The sequence below is a fragment of the Felis catus genome, chromosome C1 (genome assembly GCF_018350175.1).
Source record: "Felis catus isolate Fca126 chromosome C1, F.catus_Fca126_mat1.0, whole genome shotgun sequence".
Taxonomy (NCBI): domain Eukaryota; kingdom Metazoa; phylum Chordata; class Mammalia; order Carnivora; family Felidae; genus Felis; species Felis catus.
Window position 1 is genome coordinate 196,474,063 of NC_058375.1, and position 27,328 is coordinate 196,501,390.

Sequence of the window (27,328 nt, forward strand, 5' to 3'; positions counted from 1 at the left end):
ACCTTGCAATGACCACTTCTAGGCATTAATACTATAAGTAAATTCATTCACATATGCTTAGATTAAAAAAAAATCAAAGTACATGATAGCATGTAAAGCATGCTAACATTTGAGTGAAAAATGGGAAGGAACATATACATATGTCCTACTGTATGCATAAATTGTCTCTGGAAGAATACACAAAAGTAGCCAATAACATTTGTTGCCTAGGGATGGCTGAAGGACAGAGGCAGGACAAAAGTGGGAAAAAAAATTATTTTATGTTCTTTTCTATTTTATCAATGTTAGACATGAAAATGTCCCTGAATTAAAACAAACAAAAAAAAAAAAAAAAACAAGGGAAAAAAAAGAAGGAAATCATTTACCAGTGAGACAATATTTTTCCTCTATCTTATTTCTTTGTTGGCTCACAATAATGTAATTATTTTCCATTTCCTTATTGAAAGAGAATCTAACAAATATGAGCTGAGACAAATTAGAAATATCTAAACTTTAATCCAATAGTATAATAAATTTCTACAATATCTAATATTTGTATATTCATATTTTTAATAACATTTTCTCTGTCTTCTATGCTAATGAAAGGAATGCATTTCAAATTGCCACTACACTATTTTTCATATATTATTCCAGATGTTGTTATTGTAGCAGGAAAGAAGAAATATCTTTACCATTCATATGGAGCATTTTGTTTTTCCTTTTTAAAGAAACTATTTATCCTTAAGATTAGTGAAAGTTCAGTGCTGATTTAAGTATGGCTTTAAGAATGCTGAAAAAAAAAAGATACTTGTTTTTGTAGCCAATATACTTTGTAAATGTCTTAGCAGTGATGATAGCTTATACTTACTTTAATGACTAATACAAGAAACAATATACACAAAGGGCAAGATATAGTCAGTCATCCATAATTCATATAGTTAATATCTCTGTGCCTAGAACAAAGTGGGGACACAGTGCTCTTTTTCTTTTTCCTTTCTTTTTTTCTTTTCCTAATGAACGGATGGTGATATAAGTACTGAGATTTCAGTACTTATAACCTGAAATGGAATTACCATTTGGTGCACATTTGGATTTCTTGCTTTCTGATATACAGATTCTTAAGTCATAGTTAATATCACCACATCAGTGTTGTTAATAGCATTAACTTGAAAACCACAGAGAAATATAAGAAGCAATGACATACTATGTTTCATTTGCAAGCAATGAAATTAGGCAGTTTACTTGAATAGGAGCAAATCTACCACAAAGAAGCAAAAGCTTATTTTCATGTTTCTGAGGACCAGAAGTGTGAAAAACATGAATTATTAAAATCACTTGATCATTTCAAGCCTATTCTTTCTCACTGTTGAACACTTACACGTCTGGCAATGATTTTCTGTGGGTCCCCAGCATCGGCCAGTACAGGACTTATGGCAACGTCCACCTGTCGGAGAGGAAAGAGCGCACACACACATTATCATCTTTCACTCTTTGACTAGGAGTAACTCTTCAAAGCAAATAGTCTTTCTCCTTTCGGAGGATTTTTATATTTTCGTATAGCTGAAACATAGCTCATAAAATGCCCCCTTTAAGTAGCAAAACTTGAATGTCAAATACATGTGAAGCTGAAATACAATCTCCTGATACTCAAAATCTTCTCATTATTTTATAAGAAAAGGAAATAAGTTGAATTTGTGAATTTTCCCAGATAGTTGTAAATATTTACATGAAATAACTTTCACTTTGATTATTGAATATTTTTATTCTATTGATTCTATGTGATTCTATTCTGCTTGATATAATTTCAATAGTTCATGGCTAATTGATATTAAGGAATAAATCAATAGTTAAAAAGAATTTGAAGTCTATGGAAACAAAAATATATTTTTACAAACACATGACAAACCATCAGAATGAAAAGGTTACATACATTATTTATTTATTTATTTATTTATTTATTTATTTATTTATTTATTTATTTTAATTTTTTTAATGTTTATTTTTGTGAGAGAGAGAGTGCACATGCACATGAGTTGGGGAGGGGAAGAGAGAGAGGGAGACAGAGAATCTGAAGCAGGCTCCAGGCTCTGAACTGTCAATGCACAGTGAGATGCAGGGCTTGAACTCATAGACTGAGAGACACTGATGTGAGCTGGAGTCAGAGGCTTAACTGATTGAGCCATCCAGGAGCCCCTACACACATAACTTAGAGTCTCATTTGAGGGAGGATGTCATCAAGAGGATGTGACAACAGGTTGACCCTTGAGCTAGACCTGGTCAATGGGAGGCTCCTCGCTCCCTCCCCTGTCCTTGTAATGAACATCCTATCTACTATTCCCCTGCTAGCAGTCTGAAAGGATGTAAATTTGAGAGAGTAAGGTGATACTGGGGCCATCTGAATTGAATATGTTACTGAACCCATTTAAAACCTTCATATAAACTTAAGAGTCTGGTAGGCAGTTATGGGGATCTACTTGTCTTGTGGCTGTCCAAGATCACCTTGTATATGTTCAAGACCAGCCTTGTATGTAAGTTACCTTGCTTATTATACCTGCCACCTATCAATCTGGAGTGGTCTCCCTATGTATTCAGTCTTCCTTGCCCTCCATGCATAGGCACCAATTTGCAAACCAACATCTTTATATAAAAGTTTCAAGCATTTAAACAGATAATTTTTTTAGGAAGTTTAATTTCAATTATTTGATATCCTTTTTTAAACATTTTATTGATACCATCTTCATTTTCAAATACGAGCATTTATCTTCTGTAGCACTATCTTGCTCTTAAGAACTCTGCTACTCTGAGTATTTGCCTCAGCAAATACAGTTATCCTACAGAGAAATTTTCCTAAGGACGCAACCATAGATATTAGCTAGAAGAAATCACATACAATGATTTTCTTTGAAGTTTGTTTCTGAATTTCATAGGCTCACCCTAATATTTGTGGGTATAAGGGTATATAGAGTGGGGGTTTTTAGAATAAAAAGTATACGTGAAAATCTATTAAAGACTAAAGTGTTTCTATAACATAGTTCTTATTAAACCTTCTCTGTTAATTTTCTAACGTTATTATGAACGAGTATACACCCATACAAGATGTTTACTTTAACATAATTATACAGTAAAACCTGGGATTGTGAGTAACTTGTTATGCAAGTGTTCTGCAAGAGAAATAAACATTTCTAATAAATTTTAACTTGATAAACAAGCAATGTCTTGCAATACAAGTGGTATGTGATGCTGAATGTCACATGATCACAAACTGAGCCAACGGTTCTTGAAATTCGCTTTGATATATAAATGCTGTGGATTACAAGCATTTGTCCGGATGAATTATACTTACAACCAAGGTTTTACTATATCTTGAAAGTTATGAAATGAGATTATATCAGATCTTTCCTCTTTTTCTTGACCCACAGGTCTTAACTCTTCAACTTGAAAGACCTTATAACTTGGGCAGCTTTTTTTTTTCTTTTTTCCTCCCTCTTTCTCTCTCCCTATGAGACTGCCTGAGTGAAGCCGTTATGTTAAATGCTTTCACAGTTAAAGAGCAGATTCAGCAGATGCACTTTTTCAGGCTGAACCTCAGGCCATCCAAATGGTCTACCCTTCTGCAAGTGAACAGTACGATTTCCAAGTTAAGATAACACTTAGGCTCAATTCCATTCACCTTCTTAAAAGTATGAGGATCCTTGCTACAATAGAGTTTATCTAAAGCAATTCTGTTTGTGAACCACTATTGCTGACATCACCAGTGTATAATATCCTGTCACTCTGCCATCTGTTTATTTAGATCCAAACACATTATGACTACATAATGCAAGCTCATTCTCACTGACAGGACAAGGACTCCATCTGGCCTGAACAATATAACTTTAATCAGTGATAATGATAATTATTATTAAAAACCTACTGGAGCTCTTTTGTACAATGCTAATAAATCTAATTTGATTTATACCAGCGGAAATTAGAAAGGGCTGTGAGACAAAATGGGAAGCAGTGAAAACTTTGAGTACAAACTTTTTATGAGAAAGTAACTAATGTTAATATATTCCTTTAGATGTGTTAAAATATTTTAAATCGACCCATTAAGTGGTCTGTTATTTAAAGATATCTGAAACAGAGGATGATCATCTACTATTTAATCTATGACTTCTTTAATTGTGTTAGTGGCCAATGAAATATTTAGCTGTGTTCACTGTGACCAGAACACTATCATAGCTGTGGGGGGTGGGGGGGGGAGCTAAGCAACATTATTTTAATACACTAGTATTCCTCATTTATTGGATTATATATTTTCTACCTTCTTATTCTTGCAGTTTTGATATACCACTGAAGACTTTTGCCTGGATCCAATACAAAAAGGAATATTACTAGAAATTAGGTTTATGGTTCTTGACAAAGTATCATGGCAAGGCCCACCTAGTTGTAAACAAATGATATAGTGTGCCACCCCAGCCAGACACACACAAAGTTTAAATTTTTTTTTTCAACGTTTATTTATTTTTGGGACAGAGAGAGACAGAGCATGAACGGGGGAGGGGCAGAGAGAGAGGGAGACACAGAATCGGAAACAGGCTCCAGGCTCTGAGCCATCAGCCCAGAGCCCCACGCAGGGCTCGAACTCACGGACCGCGAGATCGTGACCTGGCTGAAGTCGGACGCTTAACCGACTGCACCAACCAGGCGCCCCTTAAGTTTAAACAATTTAACGTTGACTATCATGCTGTTAGGAAATTTTGTTTGGCAGTTTCCATTTTTCATTCATATTTAAATAGAAATATGTATTACTGCTGTAAAAGGAAGCTAACAACATCTGCCTCTTTACTGAGATTTTACTCAGTCATATATTCCCTTCACTCCTTTTGAAACCAAGAGAAAGAGGGTCACTTGGCACACACATTCCAGAATTCTATTACTACACATGTGTTGGAGGGCCATGACCTACGTGTGCTTCCACAAATGTTTTCTCATTCTGGCTTGCCCTTCATTTGACTGTCTTTGACCCTCTGGAATCTGCCCCCACATTCAGTTCAACCTTGGGCAGTATATGGCAATTGGGCAAATACTATTTTCACTAAGTTGTTCCAATTAAGTATCAAAATCTGGCCAAAATCGGATTAGAGGCATTCCCGAATTAATATATTTGCCATACTCTCACGCCTGCAACCTTAGTTTGATTCTTCTAGACAACTGGGTAGTGTAGTTTTATGGACTAATGTGTTTAATATGCTTTAAAATATGCTTTTAGATTTTTCTTTCCAACATTTCTGCTGCACACAAATGTCAAAAAATGAGAAGGAAGACAAGGGGTTTTCTGAATAATTACCTATCTAGGTTAGCAAAACAAAACAAAACAAAACTACATACTTTTTTTCTCTACCTTCCTTCCAACTATTTATCCAAAAGTATTTTTTCAGTTCCTTCTATACCTGTGTGTTAGGAACCATGTAAAGTATTGAAACAGACATGGTTACTTCTCTAATAAGAGTTTAGAATTAATTCAGCATTATTTTAAAGGGAAAGGGTTTTGATTAGTCTGTATCTAACATTCACCTTCTATGGGGTTTAAGGAAAGAAGCCAACAAATCTAAATTTTTAACAGTCCTCTAGCTCAGGAAAGAAGAGTTGGATGGGGTCAGGTTGAGCTGGGCCATTTCCAAGTTAATGCCTGGTAGCTTGGAAGTCCACTCCATTCCTTATAGGGTAATTTATCTATATGACATCTAAAATGAGATCAGGGGAGAGCACTTCAGTGGAGAGGATAAGTATGGCCCATGACGGATCTCTCCCTTGTCTTTTACAGAAAGAAAAATAACTTTTAACTATGGCCCAACATCTTACTGAGAAATTTCTGTCTTCTATTCTCAGATTCTCAGGTATGCAGTGTCTCAGGAGGCCTGATTTCAAGAGGGAAAAAAAGGACATGTATTCACTCTTTTAGTGTGTATTAATTTTATAAATCACTTCTCTATGTATTTTAAATGAGAACAGCAGAAAGACGAAATCCATACTAGCCTATGTAAATGGAAGAAATGTTTTGGGACACTGAAACTTTGCCAGTGCTGTCCAAATACGTCTTATTTCCATGTCTCAGTATGCTACATGATTCTTTTCCATTGTTTATTTCAATAATTCTTTTAAAACTATGTGAGGAAATATGCTACTTAAAAATAAGAATCTGACATTTCCATTCAACTTAGTGATAACAGAGTTATTTAAATTAATATTTCTACCTCCTGTCATTTTGACTCAAAGAAGTGAAATATAAAACAAAACAAAATTTCAGACAAATATTTCTGTCACTTTAGCAACCATTTTAATCTTTTAAAGTAAGTGCTGATTACTGCACATCAGCATTATTTTAATTCACAATCATTTCTGCTTTGACAATGCATTATTCATTGCAGAAGTTAGCAAGTATGACTAAGTTTATCTTTTATGCTTGTCCAGAAGTTATTAAAATGTAGCTTTTGCATTCTTTTTTTTTTTTGTAGGAACTAGAGTCCTTGAGCCACTTCGATATTTTTAAGAGTCATAAATTCATGTTAGAAGTTTTGCTTGTCCGTAGGACTACCTGACAGTAGAGATGGGCTTTAACATGTACCTCTGGACTGCTTTCTGCAAGTAATATGCTAGGACAGTTGAAGAGTTACAAAACGTGAGGTCACTGGCAACCACAAAAGATTATATCTTCAAACTTCCTGTAGCTAAAGGCAATGCAGTTACATTGCCTGGATTCTTCTTTCAGTCCATTTAAAAAAAAACTGGCAGTCTTGACCTCTTAAAATTTCTTTTACTGGGGAAAGAGTGAGAGAATAGTATCGTTTTCATGATCCCATAATTCAGAAAGGGAAGTGGAACATTTATTGCAAGTCTACACTAAACTAGTCCCTATTCTTGAATGGATGATAAAAAGATGAATAAATCAGTGTCCTGCCCTCAAGGAGCTTTCAAGGACCAGGAAATAAGTAGAAAAATGGGCAAATAGTCATGATAATCATAATACTTGCTAAAATAGAAGTATGCATAAAATGGAGAGTATGGATTTCAAAAAGGCTCCATGGAGAGTAGGCTTGAATTTCTACTTTGTGAGTAGATAAAGGGAAGAAAGTTCCAGGCTGAATAATTAACCTAAGCAATGACACAGAGGCATGGGTGCACACAACTGTTTGGGGCCATAATGAATAGTTTATAGTCCTTTGAGCTGTTTGCATTAGGACAGCGTCTGGAGTGTAAGCTTACAAAGTATCTCGAAAGTCTTCTGAATAGGTTAGAGTTTACTCTGTGAAAGTGTCATGGAGTTGGTCAAAGTTTTTAAACACTGAAATTATGTGGTTTGATCTGCATGGTAGAAGAGACTTTCAGGTTATGGTTCCCAAAATTAGTGTTGAGATTTGAGAACTTGTGCAAGGTGCTGATTTTACAGTCTAGGAGAGGGAGGGACAGGAATTTGTATTTTTAAAAAAAAAAAGCAATCCCAGGGGTTCTGATGATGAAGGTTCCACATGAGTAAGTATGGATAAGAAATAATGGTTTGGCATGTAATTCCAAACATCATAGCCATATTTTGAGACAAAAATTTAAGTGCTAGATCTGATCAGATGCTTGGTAACCAAACTTATAGGATTAAATGGTGTAAACATGTAGCAGTCTCTCACTTCCCAGTGTTCACTCCTTGATTTGTGGATATATTTCCATCAGGTTGCATTTTTACCCCAGCAGTCCTAAAAAACACATAACTTTTTTTCAAATTTAAATTATTATAAAGCACCCTGTTGATAGTAAAGTCTCAACAGGATTCCAGCAAATAATATATTGGCATCATTATTTAATGATATTACTGAATTGCTCTTTTTTTTTAATCAGAAGTTAATATTGGGCTTGTTCTTATCTGACAACTCTCATTGTCATGTGTGTTTATTCGGTCCCACAATTTCGTTATGTAAATGACTTTACAGTTTTCTTCCAATTTCAATTCAATCTTCCTATCTTGCCCATGATTTGCAAGTTAATTACTGAATGAAAGCTTTAAGTTCTATACACTTGCTATTCAAAACAAAGATGGGCAAGTATTTTCACTAACTAGGAAGACAAAGTTAAAGTAAAAATATATAGGGGTGGAATTTTTCATCTAGCAATAAATTAAGTCAGGAGTTAGCAGTTTAAATTATGTTAAGTAATCACTGGATTGGAAAAGTAGGTAATGTCAACATCATTAAACCTGTTTTGTTTTTTTTTTCTACAAGTGCCATCATGTTATACAGTCAAGCAACCTATAGTCCAAGGATTTAGACTAGCCTACATACTCATATGATAAAGATTGATTTTGAACAGAAGTGTAAAATACATCAAACTCAGTATGAGATACTTCTATCCACTCTCTTCTCAAGGATTCAACTCCCCACTGCTGATCTGTAACTGCCAGAGCACACAGTCTCTCTCCCCAGCACTAACTCAGATAGGATTACAGACAGATGGCTAATGAACTGACCAGTTATCAGGCACACAGAATTGTGCAAAAGTTTGAAGTATTGAGCCTGTTTAGCAAATCTTCATTTATCCTGAAGCCTTCGGTAAACATAAATCAATCTAGAGGAGAAATCATAATGGCAGACATCTCATGTGCAGATAGAAGCTGGAAGGGTGGGGTGGGGTGGGATAGACATTCCAAGAGGGTCTGTTTAAAACCTCTTAACCATGCATGGGGGCAACTGGCTACTCTATCAGCATGTTGACTTTAGGTGTGCTTCCATGTATTAAGTAGAGTGGCTAGATCTGCACAAATTTCAGTCAAAAGGAAATTTGATGAGAATCTATTATGAACTTAATATTATTGATCATCACTCACATTTATAGTCTTACATGATTATAAGTTACTGATAGAAGTAATGGCATACATGTGCCAAAATAAAATACACACTAATAGACTAAAGGGATTATATTTCCCATTGAATGGAAAGATCTGATACAATATCTATATTACTGTTCTGTAAACTTTATACTTCTAGCACACCTTCACAATTCTTTAGGCTACTGTAATCAATATAAAATAACTTAAAAAAGAATAATAGTAAAGGGGCCCAAATGGTTTCCCAAATGTATCAACAATACAAAATGACTCAAATTATAAGGAAAGGTTAAATTTTTCCTGAAAAACTATTTCATACTATTACATATTGATACATTTAAATATTTCATATATCATACTCATATGTCATATTTCTTCCAAATCATGTAATTAGAAAGCATTAATTATCACTGTTTACAGTCGTTAGCACAGAGCAGAACACAGGAATTCTACCTACTGTGGAACAGAATTAGTTCTAATCAATGTCAAATACATTTCTAAACACAAATAAGGGGTCTGAACAAACTGGAAAACCTTACCAGCAGAATTAAAGAATAAATTAACATGTGTCTGCTGTTTCCAATCAACAGTAATAATGACAGGTATGTTTATTAGCATTTAAGGTGAACCAGCAAAGGCCATCAAGAGCATCCATGATTATAGTCTACCTAGATAATACCCTTTTGGAAGTCGACAGTGCAAAACCTGTTCAGCTCTAAGTGGTGGTGGTCTTCCTGGAATATCTAAGTTTTTATATATATTAGTTCTGTTAATCCTCATATAACACTAATAGGCTGACACCTTCCAAAATTTGTATCTCCAGTCCTGACCATGTGGGGTATAGGCTTATGCTTCAAACTGCTTCTAAAACATTTTTATCTGAATAATTAGCAGACATGCAAACATTTACATGTCCAAAATGTAATCCTTCAACTTCCCAACCCAGAAAAATCCTTTAAAGTCTTCTTCAATCAGTAAGTCATAACAATACTTCATGTCAATCAATCCTTTCAGAATTTCATGTTGAAAAAGTTGGACTCATCCTCAGCTCAAACTCAAAATCATTATCATATCCAGTTAACGCTCACTTCAAAATACAGCTAAACCCAATCATTTCCCATCACCCTTACCACTAAGTCACAATTGTCTCCTGCTTGCATTAATGCAACAACCTCCTAACTTGTGTCCTAGCTTCTACCCTGGCCTCTATATAATCTCTTCTCAATATATTAACCAGAGCAATCTTCTTAGACATACCAGATCAAATTCCAATAACTTCCCATCTCAAAGTAAAAAAGACAAAGTGCTTCTAATGGTCTGGAAGGCCGTATGATATTTGGCCTTCTCCATGTATTCATAACCTTACTTCCTACTATGTTCTTCCTGGATCACTGCTCTGAGCACTGTCATCTGCTGTTCCCAGGATGTACAAGGTGCACCCTCTACTTAGGGCCCTCCCATGCCCTCTCCCTGAGCCTCTCTTTCTCTGATAGGCTACAGTCACATGGTTCATCTGCTTACTTGCTTTTCTTAGATGCCACCTCCCAATGAGGTCTTCTCTGACCCACACTGATTTGCTATATTTTATTTATTTTTTAATGTTTATTTTAATTAATTAATTTAATTAATGTTTTTATTTTATTTATTTTTATTTTTCATTTTAATGTTTATTTTGAGAGAGAGAGACAGAGACACAGCACAAGCAAGGGAGGGCCAGAGAGAGAGGGAGACACAGAATCCGAAGCAGGCTTCAGGCTCTAGGCTGTCAGCACCGAGCCCGATGCAGGGCTCCAACTCAAAAACTGTGAGATCATGACCTGAGCCAAAGTCGGACACTCAACCAACTGAGCCACCCACATGCCCCTAGATTTTATTTCTAATACATGTTTGAATTAGAAATGTTATAAAGTGCAGAAGAATATAAAAGAAAATAAAAATCATTTATAAACTTTGTATTTTGGTGTTTTTCATTTTTTGATGTATAGTAATACTGTTTTCTGAAGAGTATAATAGTCTGTCTAGTTTTGTAACCTGCTGCTTTCACATTATATTTTATCCTAAACATTATCAGGTTATATTATGTAGATGCAATTTTTTTTTGGTCAATTTGTCTCCCATTAGATAGCCATACCATAATCCAATTAACCATTTGCTATATGGAATATTTTGCCGGTACATGAAGAAAACCAATAAATATTTTTAAATGAAAATATACATTAATAAAATATCATTAATTTCATATCATACTATTAAGAAGATTTGTAGCTCATGGAAGGTTGATTTGGATATCAGAAAGAGCGTGACCATGCCATTCTTTATGTCCTTCTGGAAAACACTGATGGCATCTGGACCACTTGTGTAGGTTTGTAGACAACTGGCACATGCATCAGAACATTTGATAAAGGAACGGGCTGGCCTAGACTGATGTGCTGATACTAGGAGTCTACCAAAGGCCTCTGTACATATCCATCATGTTTGACTCTTTAATCACTGAGTTACACAAAACAATTGAAATATGCTTACCACATCTGCAAATGACAACATCAGGCAGGGGTAGCAATTGTTCATACATAGGATAACTATTCAGATTTTAAAAAGCACTTGGTGGGGCACCTGGGTGGCTCAGTCGGTTGAGCAACCAACTTTGACTCTGGCCATGATTTCACAGTTGGTGAGTCCAAACTCCATGGGTTTAAGCCCCATGTTGGGCTCTGTGCTGACAGCACGAAGTCTGCTTTAGATTCTCTGTCTCTCTCTCTGCCCCCTCCCACTCACACACTGTCTATCTCTCAAAAATAAAGAAACGTTAAAAACACTTCTAAAAATTAAAAAAAAAAGCACTTGGTAAACGAAATGAAGAGCCAAAAGTAACAATATAAAATTTAATAGGATCAATGTAAATTTCTGCATTTGTGGTTCTTAATGAGTATTTCATGCAAATATCAACAGCTATGCACACATACAGGATCTATCCATCATGAGACAGGTTAGAATTTCAGTTCTCACTCTTGTTTTAGAACTGTTTGATTCCTCAGGTAGATAAGTTAACTTTTCTGACTCTTTTTTTTTTAATTTTTTATTTAAGTGTTTATCTTGTACATGGAGGTTCACACTGTGCTGCATACTCAAATTTAGACATCGTTACCGATATCATCAATCTCACCATTTATTGAGCACTTTCTACATTCTAGCTTGTAGACAAAACGCTTTACACTTAGTATCTCATTGAATTTGCACAACAGTATAGTGTAAGTACTATTATTTGTCTCATTTTATAGGTAAGAAAACAGAAGTGTAAGTGGAACCGGAAACTTGCCTCTTTATATCATGCCGGGCTTATTTTAGATAGCATATTTGCTTGTCAGAAATTTTTGTTTTTGTACATTTTTTAAAATTTAATTCACATTTACTTTGATTCTATTACTTGTTTATTGAGGTTCATCAGTAAATGGGGCTAAAATAAATGCCAGTTAAATATAAACACATTTTAGTAATTAGCATTTATAATTGTGATAGGAAATTATAGCCTGTGGTTTAGGGAAGATAAAATACTTGAAAGTATTGTGTGCATAACCAAATTACAATATTGCTGTTCACTGCTTTAAGTGTTCACATAAGTGCTGGTAAAAAGCAGAAAACATAAACTTTGAAATCATTTTTTATCTGCATTCAGACTCCATTATTTATAATTGGTAGGATCTTGAGTAAGGAACTTTACCTAAGAGCTGACTTTCTTTATTAATAAAATATAGATGATGATACTTCCTGTATATGCTAGGGCTGATTAAGAGGTATGACATATGTAAAACACCTGGCATGTAATATACATCAATTGATGTTAGTTCCTTTTTCCCTCCCTCAAAATATTGTATTTAAAAACATTAAAGAACAACAAAGAGAGACAAAGAAATGTAGACAGTCAGCAGAAGTGATATGGCAGACAAATCAAGTAATCTGGAGACAGAAGTGTTTATGCAGACAGAGTTGAAATGATCAGTAAGGCATCATAGTCAAGTAATAGGAAAGGGGGAGGCTGTAATGTCTTAGAAACTTTGACAGGCTTGGCAGAAGGGGACAAGTGGGTTTCAGAGGTCTCTGCATGCTTTGGCAAAGCTTGAGAAGCCGCAGTCTCAGCAGGAATGCTACTAATAATCTAAGTACAGTGAAAGCTCATTCTGCTACTGGGATATCACATTCTTGTACCTTTCAGCCTAGTGTACATGGAAGGAGGCAAAGAGGGCAGATAATATTTCAAGGTATGTGACAGAAAAGAAGAGAGGAACCCATGGTGAAACGGTATTTGAATTGCTGGAGAGGATTAGATGTCATCGATGCTGGGATCCCTGCCCATTCCATGACCCTCATCTGTGAGACTGCTAGTCAGAGGTGCTAAGGGATCCCTGAGGAACTGTAACCACCGTGTTTTCAGTATGTGAGTGGTGTCACATTTAAGAGGCATGGGTCAGCAGCTGAAATTCAACCACAAGAACTTTACTTGTCTCAGAGGACATTAAATGGGATCCAAAGCACTGCCCGTGGCAACAGTTCCAAACCTTTTCTTAATTCTCACTTTTCTCACACTACTTTCAGCCTCTGATTCACCACAGGCTACCCCCTGCCCAAGGAAGCTCACTAGCTCTCTCTCCTGCCTTTCCACCATCACCAAGCATTCACAATCTCCTCTCTTCCATTCTATCACTTTCATGTCATTGGTTTGACTTAGCCATTCTCCCTAAATACTTTTATTTCATTCAGCTCTCTCGTTAAAAAATTTTCTGTCCATCTTAGCATACTAAGTGTGAATTCCAACATTCTAGGAAGACTGTGTGTGTGTGTGTGTGTGTGTGTGTGTGTGAGAGAGAGAGAGAGAGAGAGAGAGAGAGAGAGAGAGAGAGAGAGAAAGAGAGAGAGAGAGAAAGATACAGTGTGTGTGTGTGTGTATGTGTGTGTGTGTGTGTGTGTGTGTGTGTGTGTAGACTTGATGGACAGTTTGGTCCAGAGGGGTAAAGAGATCAAGCTGGCAGATATGTAATGTTTGAGCAGATATGGAAGAAAGACAATGAACATTCCCACATTTGTTGTTTTTTAATCCTGTCAGAGTAGTTGTTACTTGAAAGGCAATGTATTGGTTCTATTTCACTATGAGCATAAAAAATTCCCAATATCTATGTGTGGCATGGTCTCCATAAGCAGCCTGTTTTCATCTGGCTTCCATTTGTCAGCTCCAAGAATAGATCTATCTCCTCTTCAAATTAATAAGTAATGGGTATTATCACAGGAAAACTGAAATGGATAAAATTATAACAAGCTCCTCAAGGGAAAAAAAAAACATTTATTTTCCACAGTTCCTAACAGCACTAAAAACACAGTAGACTTCCCAGATCCAATAGCCCTGCATTTCCTTTACTAAGAGGCCAGTATCTTCACACTATAGTGCTAACCCAGCTTCTTCCACCTTGAGTCAATTTTGAAAGGTCTTATAATGTCTGTGGCTTGAGACTTTATAATTATGGCTGGCACCATTAATCTTGTAGCCTCTCTTTCTTATTATATCTGAGATTGAGACTGAGTTTCTGTTACAGATTGCTAGCCTGTAGCAGTCAGTTGGGGAGATGAGACATCACTGAGACAGATAACAAAGAAAAATGGGTAACAAGTTGGGGAAGATTAGGTAGTTCCATGGCACTGTATTAAACAAACTCTTTTGAGGTATCAGCCAGAAGTCTCATTTTACGTCCCTACTATTATTTCATCCACCAAAGGGATTTAGCTGTGTGTGTGTGTGTGTGTGTGTGTGTGTGTGTGTGTATCTCCCTCAAGTCCTCCCACTTAAAATAAAAACAACCACATTAACAAATAGGCATACTTCTAAAATGCCACCACAAGCCTAAGGAATGAAATGTGATTTTAAAATTGATGAAGGTTATAAGAAAGTGACCCAAAAGGCATTAGAGTAAGTAATAAGCCTAAAATGTCTTGATGTAAAATGTTTTCATTAATCTGCCTTTGAAGTTCACACACAAAAGCTAAAATTCAAGAATAATGGATTTATAACATATTTTTGAAAAAAAAAAGATTCCATCAACCAGGTATTTCAACGGCATTTCTTACTGATGTACTACTAGACTGATCTGGAAATTGAGTTATTTAAAGAAAAAGAGTAAGTGATTTGCAAGCCCCTGCATATATATCTGTTGTATTCTATCACAAAATGATTTAGCCTTAAATATTAGCCTCACTACCTATCAATCTGCCCCTAGTTCTCTGTTTTCTAAAAAAATATATTGTTAGTCTTGTAACCATCTGAAATATAAACCTCAAGGTAGAATCAAAGTCCTTATGAACTAGCATATTAAAGAGTTAGTCATAGCTTAGACATAATGCATTTTTATTATATAGTGGGAATTGTTCTAGGTGATTTATTTCCCATGAAAACCTTAGGAGGAAAATGCTACTACAGATGAGGAAGCTGAGGACAGAGAAATTTAATAACTTGTCCAAGGTCACACAGAATGGGACAGGCCTGAAATAGTCCAGAGATCTGAGCCAGAATCCATGTTCTTCACCAATATAATCAGGTATCTAGTTTACTTTAACAGATATAAGAAAAGAACAGTCATGTGGGACAGAGAAGGACCGAACACACAAAATGAATTAAAATACTCATAGGCAGACAAACTTTATGTCAGAACAAAGCCCTGTTTCTTACAGAATTAGTATAAATACTGATAAGTTCAGTGGATTTTAGGAGGTAAAGAAAATGTTAGGCAATAATGTTAAATGAGATCATTAACACAGATACTTATTCAAAATCACCTAGGGAATGACATACATGGAGTTTTAAAAAAAAAGACTCAGGGTCACTTGCCAAAATCATTAATGTATGTGGGCAATGAGTAGTAGTTAGCAAATGACCTAAATGGCAGGGTGGAAGGTATTATAGACAGATGCCAAGAACATTAAGAATGGGTGTCCTTAACCACACAGCTCTCCATGCCCACAAAATTATAGATGTATTTGCTTATAAATGATGATGCGAAGCTAAGAGAAGGCTGATCACAGTTCCCAGTTTTAGGCTGTAATACAGAATAAGAAGTGTCTTCATAGTGTTTAATTATAAACACTAAAACTGATAACAACAAATATTTACGGAACACTTATGTGCTAGGCTGTTTTTAACATTTTCATGTATTATCCCAATTCACTGTATGTAAGAAAAATGAAGGATAAAGGGGCTAAATTAGACAGAAGAGACTTTGAAGTCAAGACTAGAACTTATGTAGAATCCATACCCCGAACTCAACCACTAGGCTACCCTTTGAAGCAAAGAAACAGAAGGGTAACTGTGCAAAGACGATACAGATGCAGGGGCTTTGCCCTGCAGTGGGGTCAGGCAAAAGGTTTCGGTAGGGAGGAAGACAAGAGGGGAGAGGAAGAACAAGGAAATCTATGGTTTCTCTCTCTCTGATTGCCCACTTACATATTTTAAAGTAACATATATTTATACTTATTGTAAGTTAATTCAGTAATAATGTAAATTAATCCTGAAATAATGTTTTGGGTCACCCCCTCCCCCATAAAATGTTTGTGTTTACTGTATGGATTAATAGAAATGATTGACTATTTCATGAGAATGTTACAAAACTGCATGACCTTAATTTATCTTTTTCTACTGAATCAAACCAAGCAGAGCTCTGTCAATTCTACACCTCTAAGGACCCTTAGATATTTGTTTATTCTGCTAGAAATGCATAACAAATCTTTGCAATAAAATATTTGATATTTAAAATTATTCAACTTAATGAAATTTAGAAATGAAGTGATGGGTATCCAACACTCCATCATTTGTAAAAACTTTTAGTTTTATTATTGACTTATTTTCTAGTAAAGCAAGTTTCTTTATCCTGAAAAATTCACTTTGGCATGTGGTAACTAGTAATATTAACTACTGACAAAGTAACTAGTAACTTGGCAAACAGGTAACTAGTTTAATGATGTATTCTCCTTCTTGAGTACAGTTTAAAATGATTCTATAGAAAAATATTTTGAAAAAAACTACTAGATCAAAATTTTTATTTAATAAAGTATAAGGAGGGAGGAGAACTAAAGTGTGTGGGACATCTAATTTTGAGATGACTTTAACTTTGTGCATTTTTTAATCAAGCTTTAAAACATTTATTTCTATTATGCTTAAAGAAGAACTTTAAGAGAAATATTACTGCATAATTTCCTTTCCATTTTTCTTCTTCCTTGCATAGAAAGAGCACCTAGAATTGCCAAAAGAATCACCTCCAAATAGAACATAATGTGTTCTTGCCAGGCAGCAAAGAATTAAATAAAGGTTGCATACGGCTACTTGCAATAATCTAGACATGAAAGATTGAAAAGTGGATTAGCAGCTTGACCTCCTTATTCATTTTTCCCCAGCTACCTGTGGAGATACCAATTCCCCTGCTCTGACTCTCCAGTGTAACCATCTTTGCTCCGAACTTTGAAATAAAAATGGCTTAGCAGGAGGACACCAATAAGAGAGGGAGGACATATGTAAAACTTCTTTGGAAATGTTACTGACTGGGAAACTGGAATAGACGATTTTCAATTCCTTGTAAACGTCTCCCTTTCACTTCCTAGCTTCTCTAAGTGATGACAAATTATAGAAGAAAAAGAAAAATAGTAAGCTCTTTAAATTTTACTTAATTGTGTAACTAAGTTCCACAAAACCACTTCCATTAGTAAATGGGATTAATATGTGAATGGTAATCAAACCTATGAATGAGCATTGCAAAACAAGCCACAGACACATGCATAATCACTCTTAACCCATTTTAAAGTAAACAAACAAGGGAAAAATGGAAGAGGGTGATATTGAATGGATTCAGCATAATAGAAGAGGGTGATATTGAATGGATTCAGCATAATTTTCATTCAATTTTACATAGCTGCTTTAAACACCAAATATAAAATCAGGGTTTTATGTTCACAAAGTCAGCTATGGAATGATTTCACTCATATGTAGAATTTAAGAAACAAAACAAATGAGTAAAGGGGAAAAAAGAGAGGCAAACCAAGAAACAGACTTTATAGAGAACAAACTGGTGGATACCAGATGGGACACGGGTGAGGGGGTGGGCTAGACAGGTGGTGGGGATTAAGGAGGGTACTTGTTGTGATGAGCACTTGGTAATGTATGGAAATGTTAAATTATTATAGTATACACCTGAAACTAATAGAACACTGTATGTTAACTAATTGGAATTAAAATTAAAAAAAAAATCAACTATGGAATGTTTTACAAATCTCTCTAACATTAATCAGATACTTGTTATTTGAATCAATGAGTCTCTTCCTTTGTGAAAATTTAAGTCAGTTTTACCAATCTATCATTTCAACACCTACAGCTAATTCTGCCAGGTTTAGAATTATTTGCACAGCCTCATACAGCAGGATGACTTAAAACTCTGGGGGTACCTGGGTGACTCAGTCATTTGAGGTTCCGACTCTTGATTTTGGCTAGGGTCATGATCATAGGGTCATAGGACTGAGCCCCACATTGAGCCCCCTGTTGGGATCTGTGCTAAGTGTGAGGTCTGCTTAAGATTCTCTCTCTCTCTCTCTCTCTCTCTCTCTCTCTCTCTCTCTCTATCTATCTCAACATATCTCAAAATTTACCATCTTAACCATTTTCTTAAAACTTTATTTATTTTGAGAGATAGAGAGAGGGAGGGGCAGAGAGAGAGAAAGAGAGGGAATCCTAAGCACAGAGCCAGACAAAGGCTCAATCCCACAAGCTATGAGATCATGACCTGAGCTGAAATCAAGAGCTGGACACTCAACCAACTGAGCCACCCAGCACCCCTCACGTTAACCACTTTTAGTTGTACAGTTCAGTAGTAGTTAACGTATTCACATTGTTTTTGCGACAGTCAACACCATCTATTCCAATAACTCTTTTCGTCTTCTAAAACTAAAATAATTTACTTATTAACAAAATCTCCCCATTCTCCCCTCCCTCTCTAGCCCCTTAAAATCACCACTATTTTCTATCTTTATGATTTTGACTCTTCTAAGTATCACATATAAGTGAAATCATACAGTATTTGTCTCTTTATGACTGGATTATTTTACTTAGTATACTGCCCTCAAAGTTCATCCATGTTGCAGCATAATGCCAGAATTTTTCTTCCTTTTTAAGGCATAATAATATGCCACTGCATGTATATATCACATTTTGTATATCCATTCATCCATCCATAAACGTTTTGAAAACATTTGTTTTGATTAGATTATGTGGACTAGATTTCTTTGATTGCCATCCAATTTAAACAGTGTGTGTAGCTCTTATTACTTTTTTTTTCAATAAGAAAGATGCCTTCCAGTTACAAGAATCTCCAATTCCTAAAACTCACCATTTCAAAAAAATGTTAGGAGTTACACTTTCAAAGAAAATCTGATAATTATGATTCCTTGGCCTTTCTCCATTCTCTCTGAACAGTGTGAAAACTTTCTTCATAATACCAGCAATTTTTATTTAAGTAATGGTATAGATTTTCAGTGAAAATTCATATAGTGAAAAGTCTTATTAAAATTTGTTCTAAAATAAGCTTCAGAGAAACAACAAAATATGAAGGCTGTCCCTAACTGGACAATTTGAACCCCATGACCTTCTATCTCACGAAATTTTAATCTCTTCAACATTCAGTAGAAGACATCGAGTTCTTATTACTAAAAATTTAAGACACCAAGGCTCTGATTGTCCCTAAATATGACTCTTAATACCTACCTTACAGAATTTCTTCAAGAATTAGAAATAAGATTCTGTAAGTGCCTATGATCCATAAGGCCTAGAAGGTCACAGGTGCTTACAGCATTGTGATGGCTATTGTTGCAATTAGTGACAAAAATCTCACATAACAGAGAGCTACATATTCTCTAAGAGGGGACCATATATTTGTCAGTTGGCTCATTTGCAGCAAACTCATCATATGTTCTCTGGAAATTTTGAATCAGCATGTGGTCTGAAATATAGGCTTTTCTAATTATTTTATTAGCATAGACATCCTCTACCAAGCCAGTGCTACCTATACTTGTACCCAGATTCAACTGGAGAATTTTGATGATGGGTAGATTCCCATCCCTGAACCAGACTTACTGAAGGAGAATCTCTGGGAGTAGATTCTGATGCATGTCCAACTTTGGAAACTCTTAATCTACTTATTTCTGGACATAGAGAACTTTGTTCTTTTCTAATGCTACACAATACCTCTACTGTCACTTTACATAATGATTTTTTCTTCCAACAGGCTATGGTCATAAAGATTTATTTGAAGGTAGAAAACTAAACCTTCTTAAGAGTTAGAGCAGTATGTCTGTGGGGGTACAGAGAGTTTGATCTTTGAGGTGGAAACTCAGTTCACTCGGAGAGAGACCATTTGATTAAGTCTTTTAATCAAATAAAGGTAACATCTATCCAACATTCTTGAGGAAATCTTTAGTGCACGAAGTTAACATGAATGCAGAACCTAAGGGATACTATATAATAATGTAAATTACAAATGTTAGCAGAATATGACTCTGAAGAGTCAGATATTTTCCCTGTATACATTCTGTGTTAAATTGCCCTGTTCTTAAATAGTTTGTTCTTTATTGAGTTGTGTGTGTATATGTGTGTTTTATTCAGCATTTACCCGCAGGAGACAAGGGGCAAAACCAGTTCATACCATGCATGATGTGTAAGCTTAATTTTCTCTTTGCATTGTCATAGAGAGAAATGATCCGCACTGGACTGGGCTGAGCCCAGCCTTTACCTCTACAGGATTCTGATGTTCACACATGGCAGCAGTGTATACAAAAGACTGTCAGATTTTCTAGAATTTTCAGACCTTGTTGTTGAATATAGCCATTACTAAATATTAAATTATATAAACCCACAGTTAAATTTTATTGAAACAAAGGTAATAAATATAAACTTAAAATTCACTATTTCCTGATTATTTACATGATTACATGGTTACATAATTACATGATTAATTATTTACATGATTGAGTTTATTTACATCTGTTGAATCTATGTGGTGGAAACACTACATAATGGTATGCTCACTGGGCATCTCTTCCAAAATCTACATCGATTGCTTAAAAGGGAGAATGTTAAGAATGTTTACACCATGGAAATTAGCAACTCCTTAAATTGGGGTGTTACCCCTCTACTTTTTGAAAAGTTGTTATTAAACATTTACTAGCACTCCACTGACATGGTATTATTTTAGACTGAAGAAGCACTGCTTTGGGAAATGCACTATTAAAACTTTTCTAAGGAAGCCACGCTATGTATATTCTCTGTTTGAAGTGAACATTTCCTTATGTACAAACTGACGTTTCCTCTAGTTTAAAAGCAGAGAATGAAATGAGCCTCTGCCTTGAGAAGGGAAAAAAGCCTAGGGGGAAACAAAGGAGTCAATCCTTAAGGTTTGGAAATGGTGCGAAGGTCTCAGTAGTGAGGAATATCCTGACTTCATAAGCAGGAACACAAAAGTCAAGTTTGGTCTTCTCTGCAACCCCCCACCAAATAACCATTATTATTAACAAAATCATGCTAATAACTAGTCTCATTTATGCTTTGAGGAAATTGGGGATGCAGTGGGTCTTAGGAGCAGCTAAGGGAGAGCCAAGCACAGTTGTGTGGTTATTGGAATCATTGGTAGCAGAGGCTGGAGTTGGCAGTAAGAGGATAAGGGCAGAGAAGAGAGGCTATGGAATTTGTCCCAGATTTTAGGTGGTTTATATGTAAAAGGAAAGTAGAAATTAATTTATAATCACAAACTTTGAGACCAATGTATATCTATGTAAGTATGTGGATGTGTGTGGATACATATACTTTATGTATATATTTATTATGTACAAACATCTATCTATATATAGATACATACATATATACATATATATATAGGGACTGAGCTGAGCTATGAAAGGTATATTATGGGAAAAATCTTCTGTTCTGCCTCTTGGGGCTGAGGTACTGACTTCTTTAATTGTATATATAATACCTAATTAAAATTTTGATTTTAGAGGAAGCTATTGCATATGATGAAAATAAAGATCTGTCATGAAAAATCTATTCGAAAAGTAAAGCAATGCACTTTTACCCTAAGAAGCTAAGGAACACAACAAAAAACAAAAAAACAACCAAACAAATAAAAACCAAGCTAGCAGGTATGCTGTGCTTCCATCTTATAAGGAATTTTCTTACATAAAATTTATCCTGGAGTGAGTTTCAGTCAACCTGGAAATTGTCTTTCTATAAATGTATCAATAAAGGCCTTCTCTGATATGGGTCCTTGACAAGTCCTAACTCTTTCATTTACAGTATTGAAAAACTTTTTCATTTACAGTATTAAAAGAGCAAGCTACCACTTGCTCCTATATTTTAAATACATTCCTAAATTATTTCATTCTTATTGCCAACATTTTGTTTAGAATAATTGATTTAAATTCATAAAGTATCTTTAAGTCTTTTGTTTTTTGTTTTATTAGATTCCTGAAGAATTTATTTTATAAATTATTTTGAAAACCAATCTTTTAGGTTTATATGAGTTCATTTATCTTTTCTGGTTTTCACATTTTTCTATTTCCATCATTAAAACTTTTTATTTTTTTAAATCATGTAAAACAGTGCGCATGACTTATTTCAATAAAATGCATTTATGTAAAAGTGGATCTGTGCATATATAATACATGGAAACTGAAGCTGTACTGAAACGCACCATGGATAATTTTTCTTGCTATTTTTGTTTTTTACTCTACCACAAAATTCCAGGCTTAGAAGAATGCATCTATTTTATATAAACATTTTAAGATTGAAGGAGTAACAGAAGTTGATAAATTAAAATCAGGTTTAATTCTACTGTATCTTGATATTTAATCATTTTCTAGTTCAAGACAGTTTACGTACATGGGACACAGCCCTCAGTAGTAGTAGTGGGCAGTAGTAGGAGTGGGCAGTCATTAGGATGGGGAGAGTCATTAAAAGAAAAAATATAGTTTTAAGTGTTACTAATTTTTTTTAAGTTTTACTAATGGTTTTAAAGCAGGTAGATTATCTGGCTTAAATAAATGGAATTATGGGGAACCTGGGTGGCTCAGTCGGTTAAGCGGCCGACTTCGGCTCAGGTCATGATCCCATGGTCCGTGAGTTCGAGCCCCACGTCGGGCTCTGTGCTGACAGCTCAGAGCCTGGAGCCTGTTTCAAATTCTGTGTCTCCCTCTCTCTGACCCTCCCCCGTTGATGCTCTGTCTCTCTCTGTCTCAAAAATAAATAAACGTTAAAAAAATAAAAAAAAAAACAAAAAACAAATGGAATTATGTTAATAAATATAATGCTTTTATGAATTTGCCAATTCCCCCACATTTGTACCTCTGTCATAGGTGATGCAGGTATCCCACACTTTCCAAAAGTTCACAATAGGCACTTCACTTTTGTGAAGACCTACATTAGTACTTGTTTGCTATCTGAAAGAAATGAAAGAGGATTTTCACTTTCACAAAAAAAGGCATTGCTGCACTAACACTGGCCTTTTGGAAAAGCGAAGCGACGTAATATATAACCTTTTGGATGGTGGGGGACACTCTTTACTTTAGGTCATTTTGGTTTGAAAAGTTTCATAGGAGCTTTCTACTTTTGCACAGTGGGGGACACCTGTATTTGGTTTTGGAAAGCAATTTGAGAATGAGTGGTACATCTGGTGTAAGCTAAAGAAAAGATTGTAGGATCTGGAACATCCGAGGTTTCTTCCTTTTCGTGCCTCAGTGAGCTCAGGCAATAAAATACTGTATTCTGCTTAGACACATGAGAAACAGAAATAAAATAAAATGTTAACTAATATATAATAAAAATGTAACTCACATGTTATGTAATTATTTCTGTCCACATATGGTAATTCATATGGAAACACAAATCATAACTGGAAATCGCTTTATTCCTTTATCATAAGAAATAGCTCACATTTTGATACACAGGAAATTATTTATTCCTCATAATAGTCTTATGAAGTTGATAATATTAGTTTCTGGCCAAAAACCTATGCGTGATCTTTCAAGCCTGACCACGGGCTTACCCTGGCAGGTCTCACAACAGAAAGCTGCCCTATCCACACCAGACTTGGTGCACAGCCAATGCATTGTGGTCTCTGAATTTAGGGCAAACTCAGGGTTTCCTAACGAGCCATGCTCTTAAGGATAGCTACATTTCTAGATCAGTTGCCTCCATTGGACGCCTCCATTTATCCAATGTCTTTGACAGAGGCTCTCCTCAGGTGCCTTTGCTGGAAAGTCCTTACACGGGCCGGAGGGAACATTTAAGATGCTTTTTCTTTACTCTGATTCACTACTCAGAACTTTTGCACTCAGCTTTTTTTCTGCTGCCTCAAACCTACCCTCTGGCTTCTGGATCCATAAAACTTTAGGAGCTTTTGTTTGGGGCTCCCTCAGCAGTGAGACAATTCCCCTTGTCTGTGCTGACCAGTCTGATCCACCTGACCCTGACCTGGAGGTGTTCCATGAGGGAAAATGGACAGTGGAAGAACTGGTGCTTTCTCCAGTTTAGCCACTTGCTTATGCTACTGCAATAGGGGACTGAAAGGTTGACTGTTACCTTCTTATTGGTTCTTTGTCTTAATCAACCACCCTGAAACCTATCAGATCAGCTCAGCTCTTGACACTCTTATTTAATAGATGCAAAAATGGAGGTACTGAGAGCACAAGTGACTTGCCCGAGGTCACTTGGGCAGTGCAAGGTTCCCAACAAGTCCATTTGGAGCCATTCTCTTAACTACACAGTTTTCTTCCAGACAAATACTATTGTCTATTTTTCTATATTCATGTTCTGATATACTCTCAGTTGCTTAATTTTTCTAGGGCAACTAATTTCCATCATTTCGGCATTCTGTGGTGATGGGAGTTATTAGAAGTACTCCAAGTAAGTGAAACGTCATTTACTATTAGTTAGTTAGCTAGTTTGTTTGTTTGTTTAACTCAGAAGGTAGTTTATTTAATAAGCCCTGTTGACAAACCTATCCAAGACTGTTAGAATGTTAGGTACGTCTTGCTAGGGATTCCTATAATAAAAAAGATACTCGTCTCTCCCTTACCTTGCTGAAATTTAGATCAACATACCTCAAGTATTTTTGGAAAATACAATTTGGTTGTAATTACTCCTAAATCTCATATTTTTAAAGGATTCGTATCATTTAAAAATTTCTTTTCTAGACTCTCAAACCTTTCCTTCATTATTCCAATTAGAGTGCAAAGGTTATGTTGCTAAAGGTTACGCTGAAAAAAAGCCAGGTTTCTCTTGAAAAGATTTTGCTTTTTTACATTAAGAATTGGTATTATACAAAAAGACCAAAGCTTTATTGAAAAATAATTTGCAAAATATCACTGAAGAATCAAGTATTCTTAAATTCTTGGTCAAAATTGTGTGATTTGTGGATTTACCAGCCCTACACAAATTAGGTTCTTTACACCAAAGGAAAAGTAGACATATATATGTCATATATATATATATATATATATATATGTCATATATATATATGTGTCATATATATATATATGTATCATATATATGTATCATATATATATGTGTGTGTCATATATATATGACACATATGTCTTATAAATATAATAAAGCATACATATAACATAAATATAATATAAATAGTATAACATAAATATATAGTTTTACATTTTATTTATTTATTTATTTATTTATTTATTTATTTATTTATTTATTTATATTTTGAGAGAGAGAGAGAGAGAGAGCACAAGCAGGGGAGAAGCACAGAAAGAGAGAGAGAATCTCAGCCAGGCTCTGCATTCTCAGCACAGAGCCTAATACAGGCTTGATCTCACAAATGAGGAGATCATGATGTGAGCCAAAATCAAGAGTTGGACTTTTAACCAACTGAACCATCAGGCACCCCTATAATTATATAGTTTTAAATTAAATTAAGCACACAGATATAGGTTGCCATTTTTACCTGAAAAAGACTTAAAATGAATAAGCTACGTATCTATGGATTATAACTTTTACTTCACATCCATTCTTGTACATATGATGAACAGAAGAAATTATTACTTAGATTCATCTGATTTTCTTATTTATGAATTGATTGTTTCATTTAGTTATCCATTTATTCAGTATAAAACTTATATCCATCCATTATGTGCTAAAACAGAGGACAAAATGATGACCTGGGCCTTGTCCTATAGGACTTTCATTTTAGAGTGAGACAGAATGGAAGGATTTAGCCCTGCTCTTTATGCAGTTATGTGGGAAAAGTTACCTAATCCAGCCTGTAGAAGAGAACACTTCTTAGAAGAGGTAACAATTGATAAGTGTGATGCATATAAGCAAAATTTAGTCTGGCAGACAGAAAAGCAAAGGCAGTACAGACAAAGAAATTATAAGAACTCATTCCATTGAGGGGAGAAATAAGCAGGAATCTGCTAAAATCTCCAAGCCTCTGGTTTTATTAAGAACTGACCCCACATTAGTCAGTTGCAGTGACAGGGTTTTTAGACAGGGTCATAGTTAGATATCCATTAAACAGTGCTCTTGGTAGCACTTTCTCAGGTGGATTTGTCAAAATCGGAGGCAAGGAGAGTAGTTAAAGACAGGGTGGCCTCTTAACAAGGAGGCCTGGGACCCCTAAAGGGCTTATGGATGGAATTTAGGAGGTCCATGAACGTGAATGAGGAATTGTTACATTATTATTCACATTAATCTCTTATTAAATATATGACTTTCAACAATTATGAATATAAGGTCCTGATAATACGGGCAGTGCCAACCACACTGCGACCAATAGAAACTAAAGATGCATTCATACTCTATTCTGGTACTTAGCAGTATCATAAAAGCTCCCTCTCTTTCTTTCTTTCTTGCTTGCTTGCTTGCTTTCTTCTTGCTTGCTTTTTCTTTCTTTACCTTTTTCTCTATTTTTAATTATAGTAAAAACAGACAACATAACATCTACTCTCATAACCATTTTTAAGTGTGCAACTCAGTAGTGTTAAGTATATTTACATTGTTGTGCAATAGATCTACAAAACTTTTTCATCTTACAAAACTGAAACTCTATACTCATTAAACAGAAATTACCATTTCCCAATTCTCCCAGCTCCTGGTAACCACCATTCTTCTTTCAGTTTGTATGAATTTGACTACTTTAGATACCTCATATAAGTGGACATACAGTCTTTTTGTGACTGGCTTATTTTGCATAGCAAAATGTCATCAAGGTTCACCCATGTTGTAACATATGTCATAATTTTCTTACTTTTTTAAGGCTGAATAATGCTCCAATGTGTGTGTGTATACACACACACACACACACACACACACACGCCACATTTTGTTCATACATTCTTTCATTAGTGAACATTGGGGTGCTATTATAAATATGCATGTGCAAATATTGCTCTGAGACTGCTTTCAATTCTTTA

At 35.3% G+C, this 27,328-nt stretch overlaps 1 protein-coding gene across 6 annotated transcripts in view; it reads right to left on the reverse strand.

Annotated features, from left to right (window-relative positions):
• Positions 1–27,328, reverse strand: part of ERBB4 (erb-b2 receptor tyrosine kinase 4) — a 1,138,707-nt gene that overhangs the window by 351,312 nt on the left and 760,067 nt on the right. For all 6 annotated transcript variants that reach the window (XM_019838613.3, XM_003991109.6, XM_019838614.3 and 3 more), the window contains exon 5: positions 1,358–1,423. In XM_019838613.3, the coding sequence (XP_019694172.1) occupies positions 1,358–1,423 (66 nt within the window). The remainder of the gene's footprint in view (positions 1–1,357; positions 1,424–27,328) is intronic.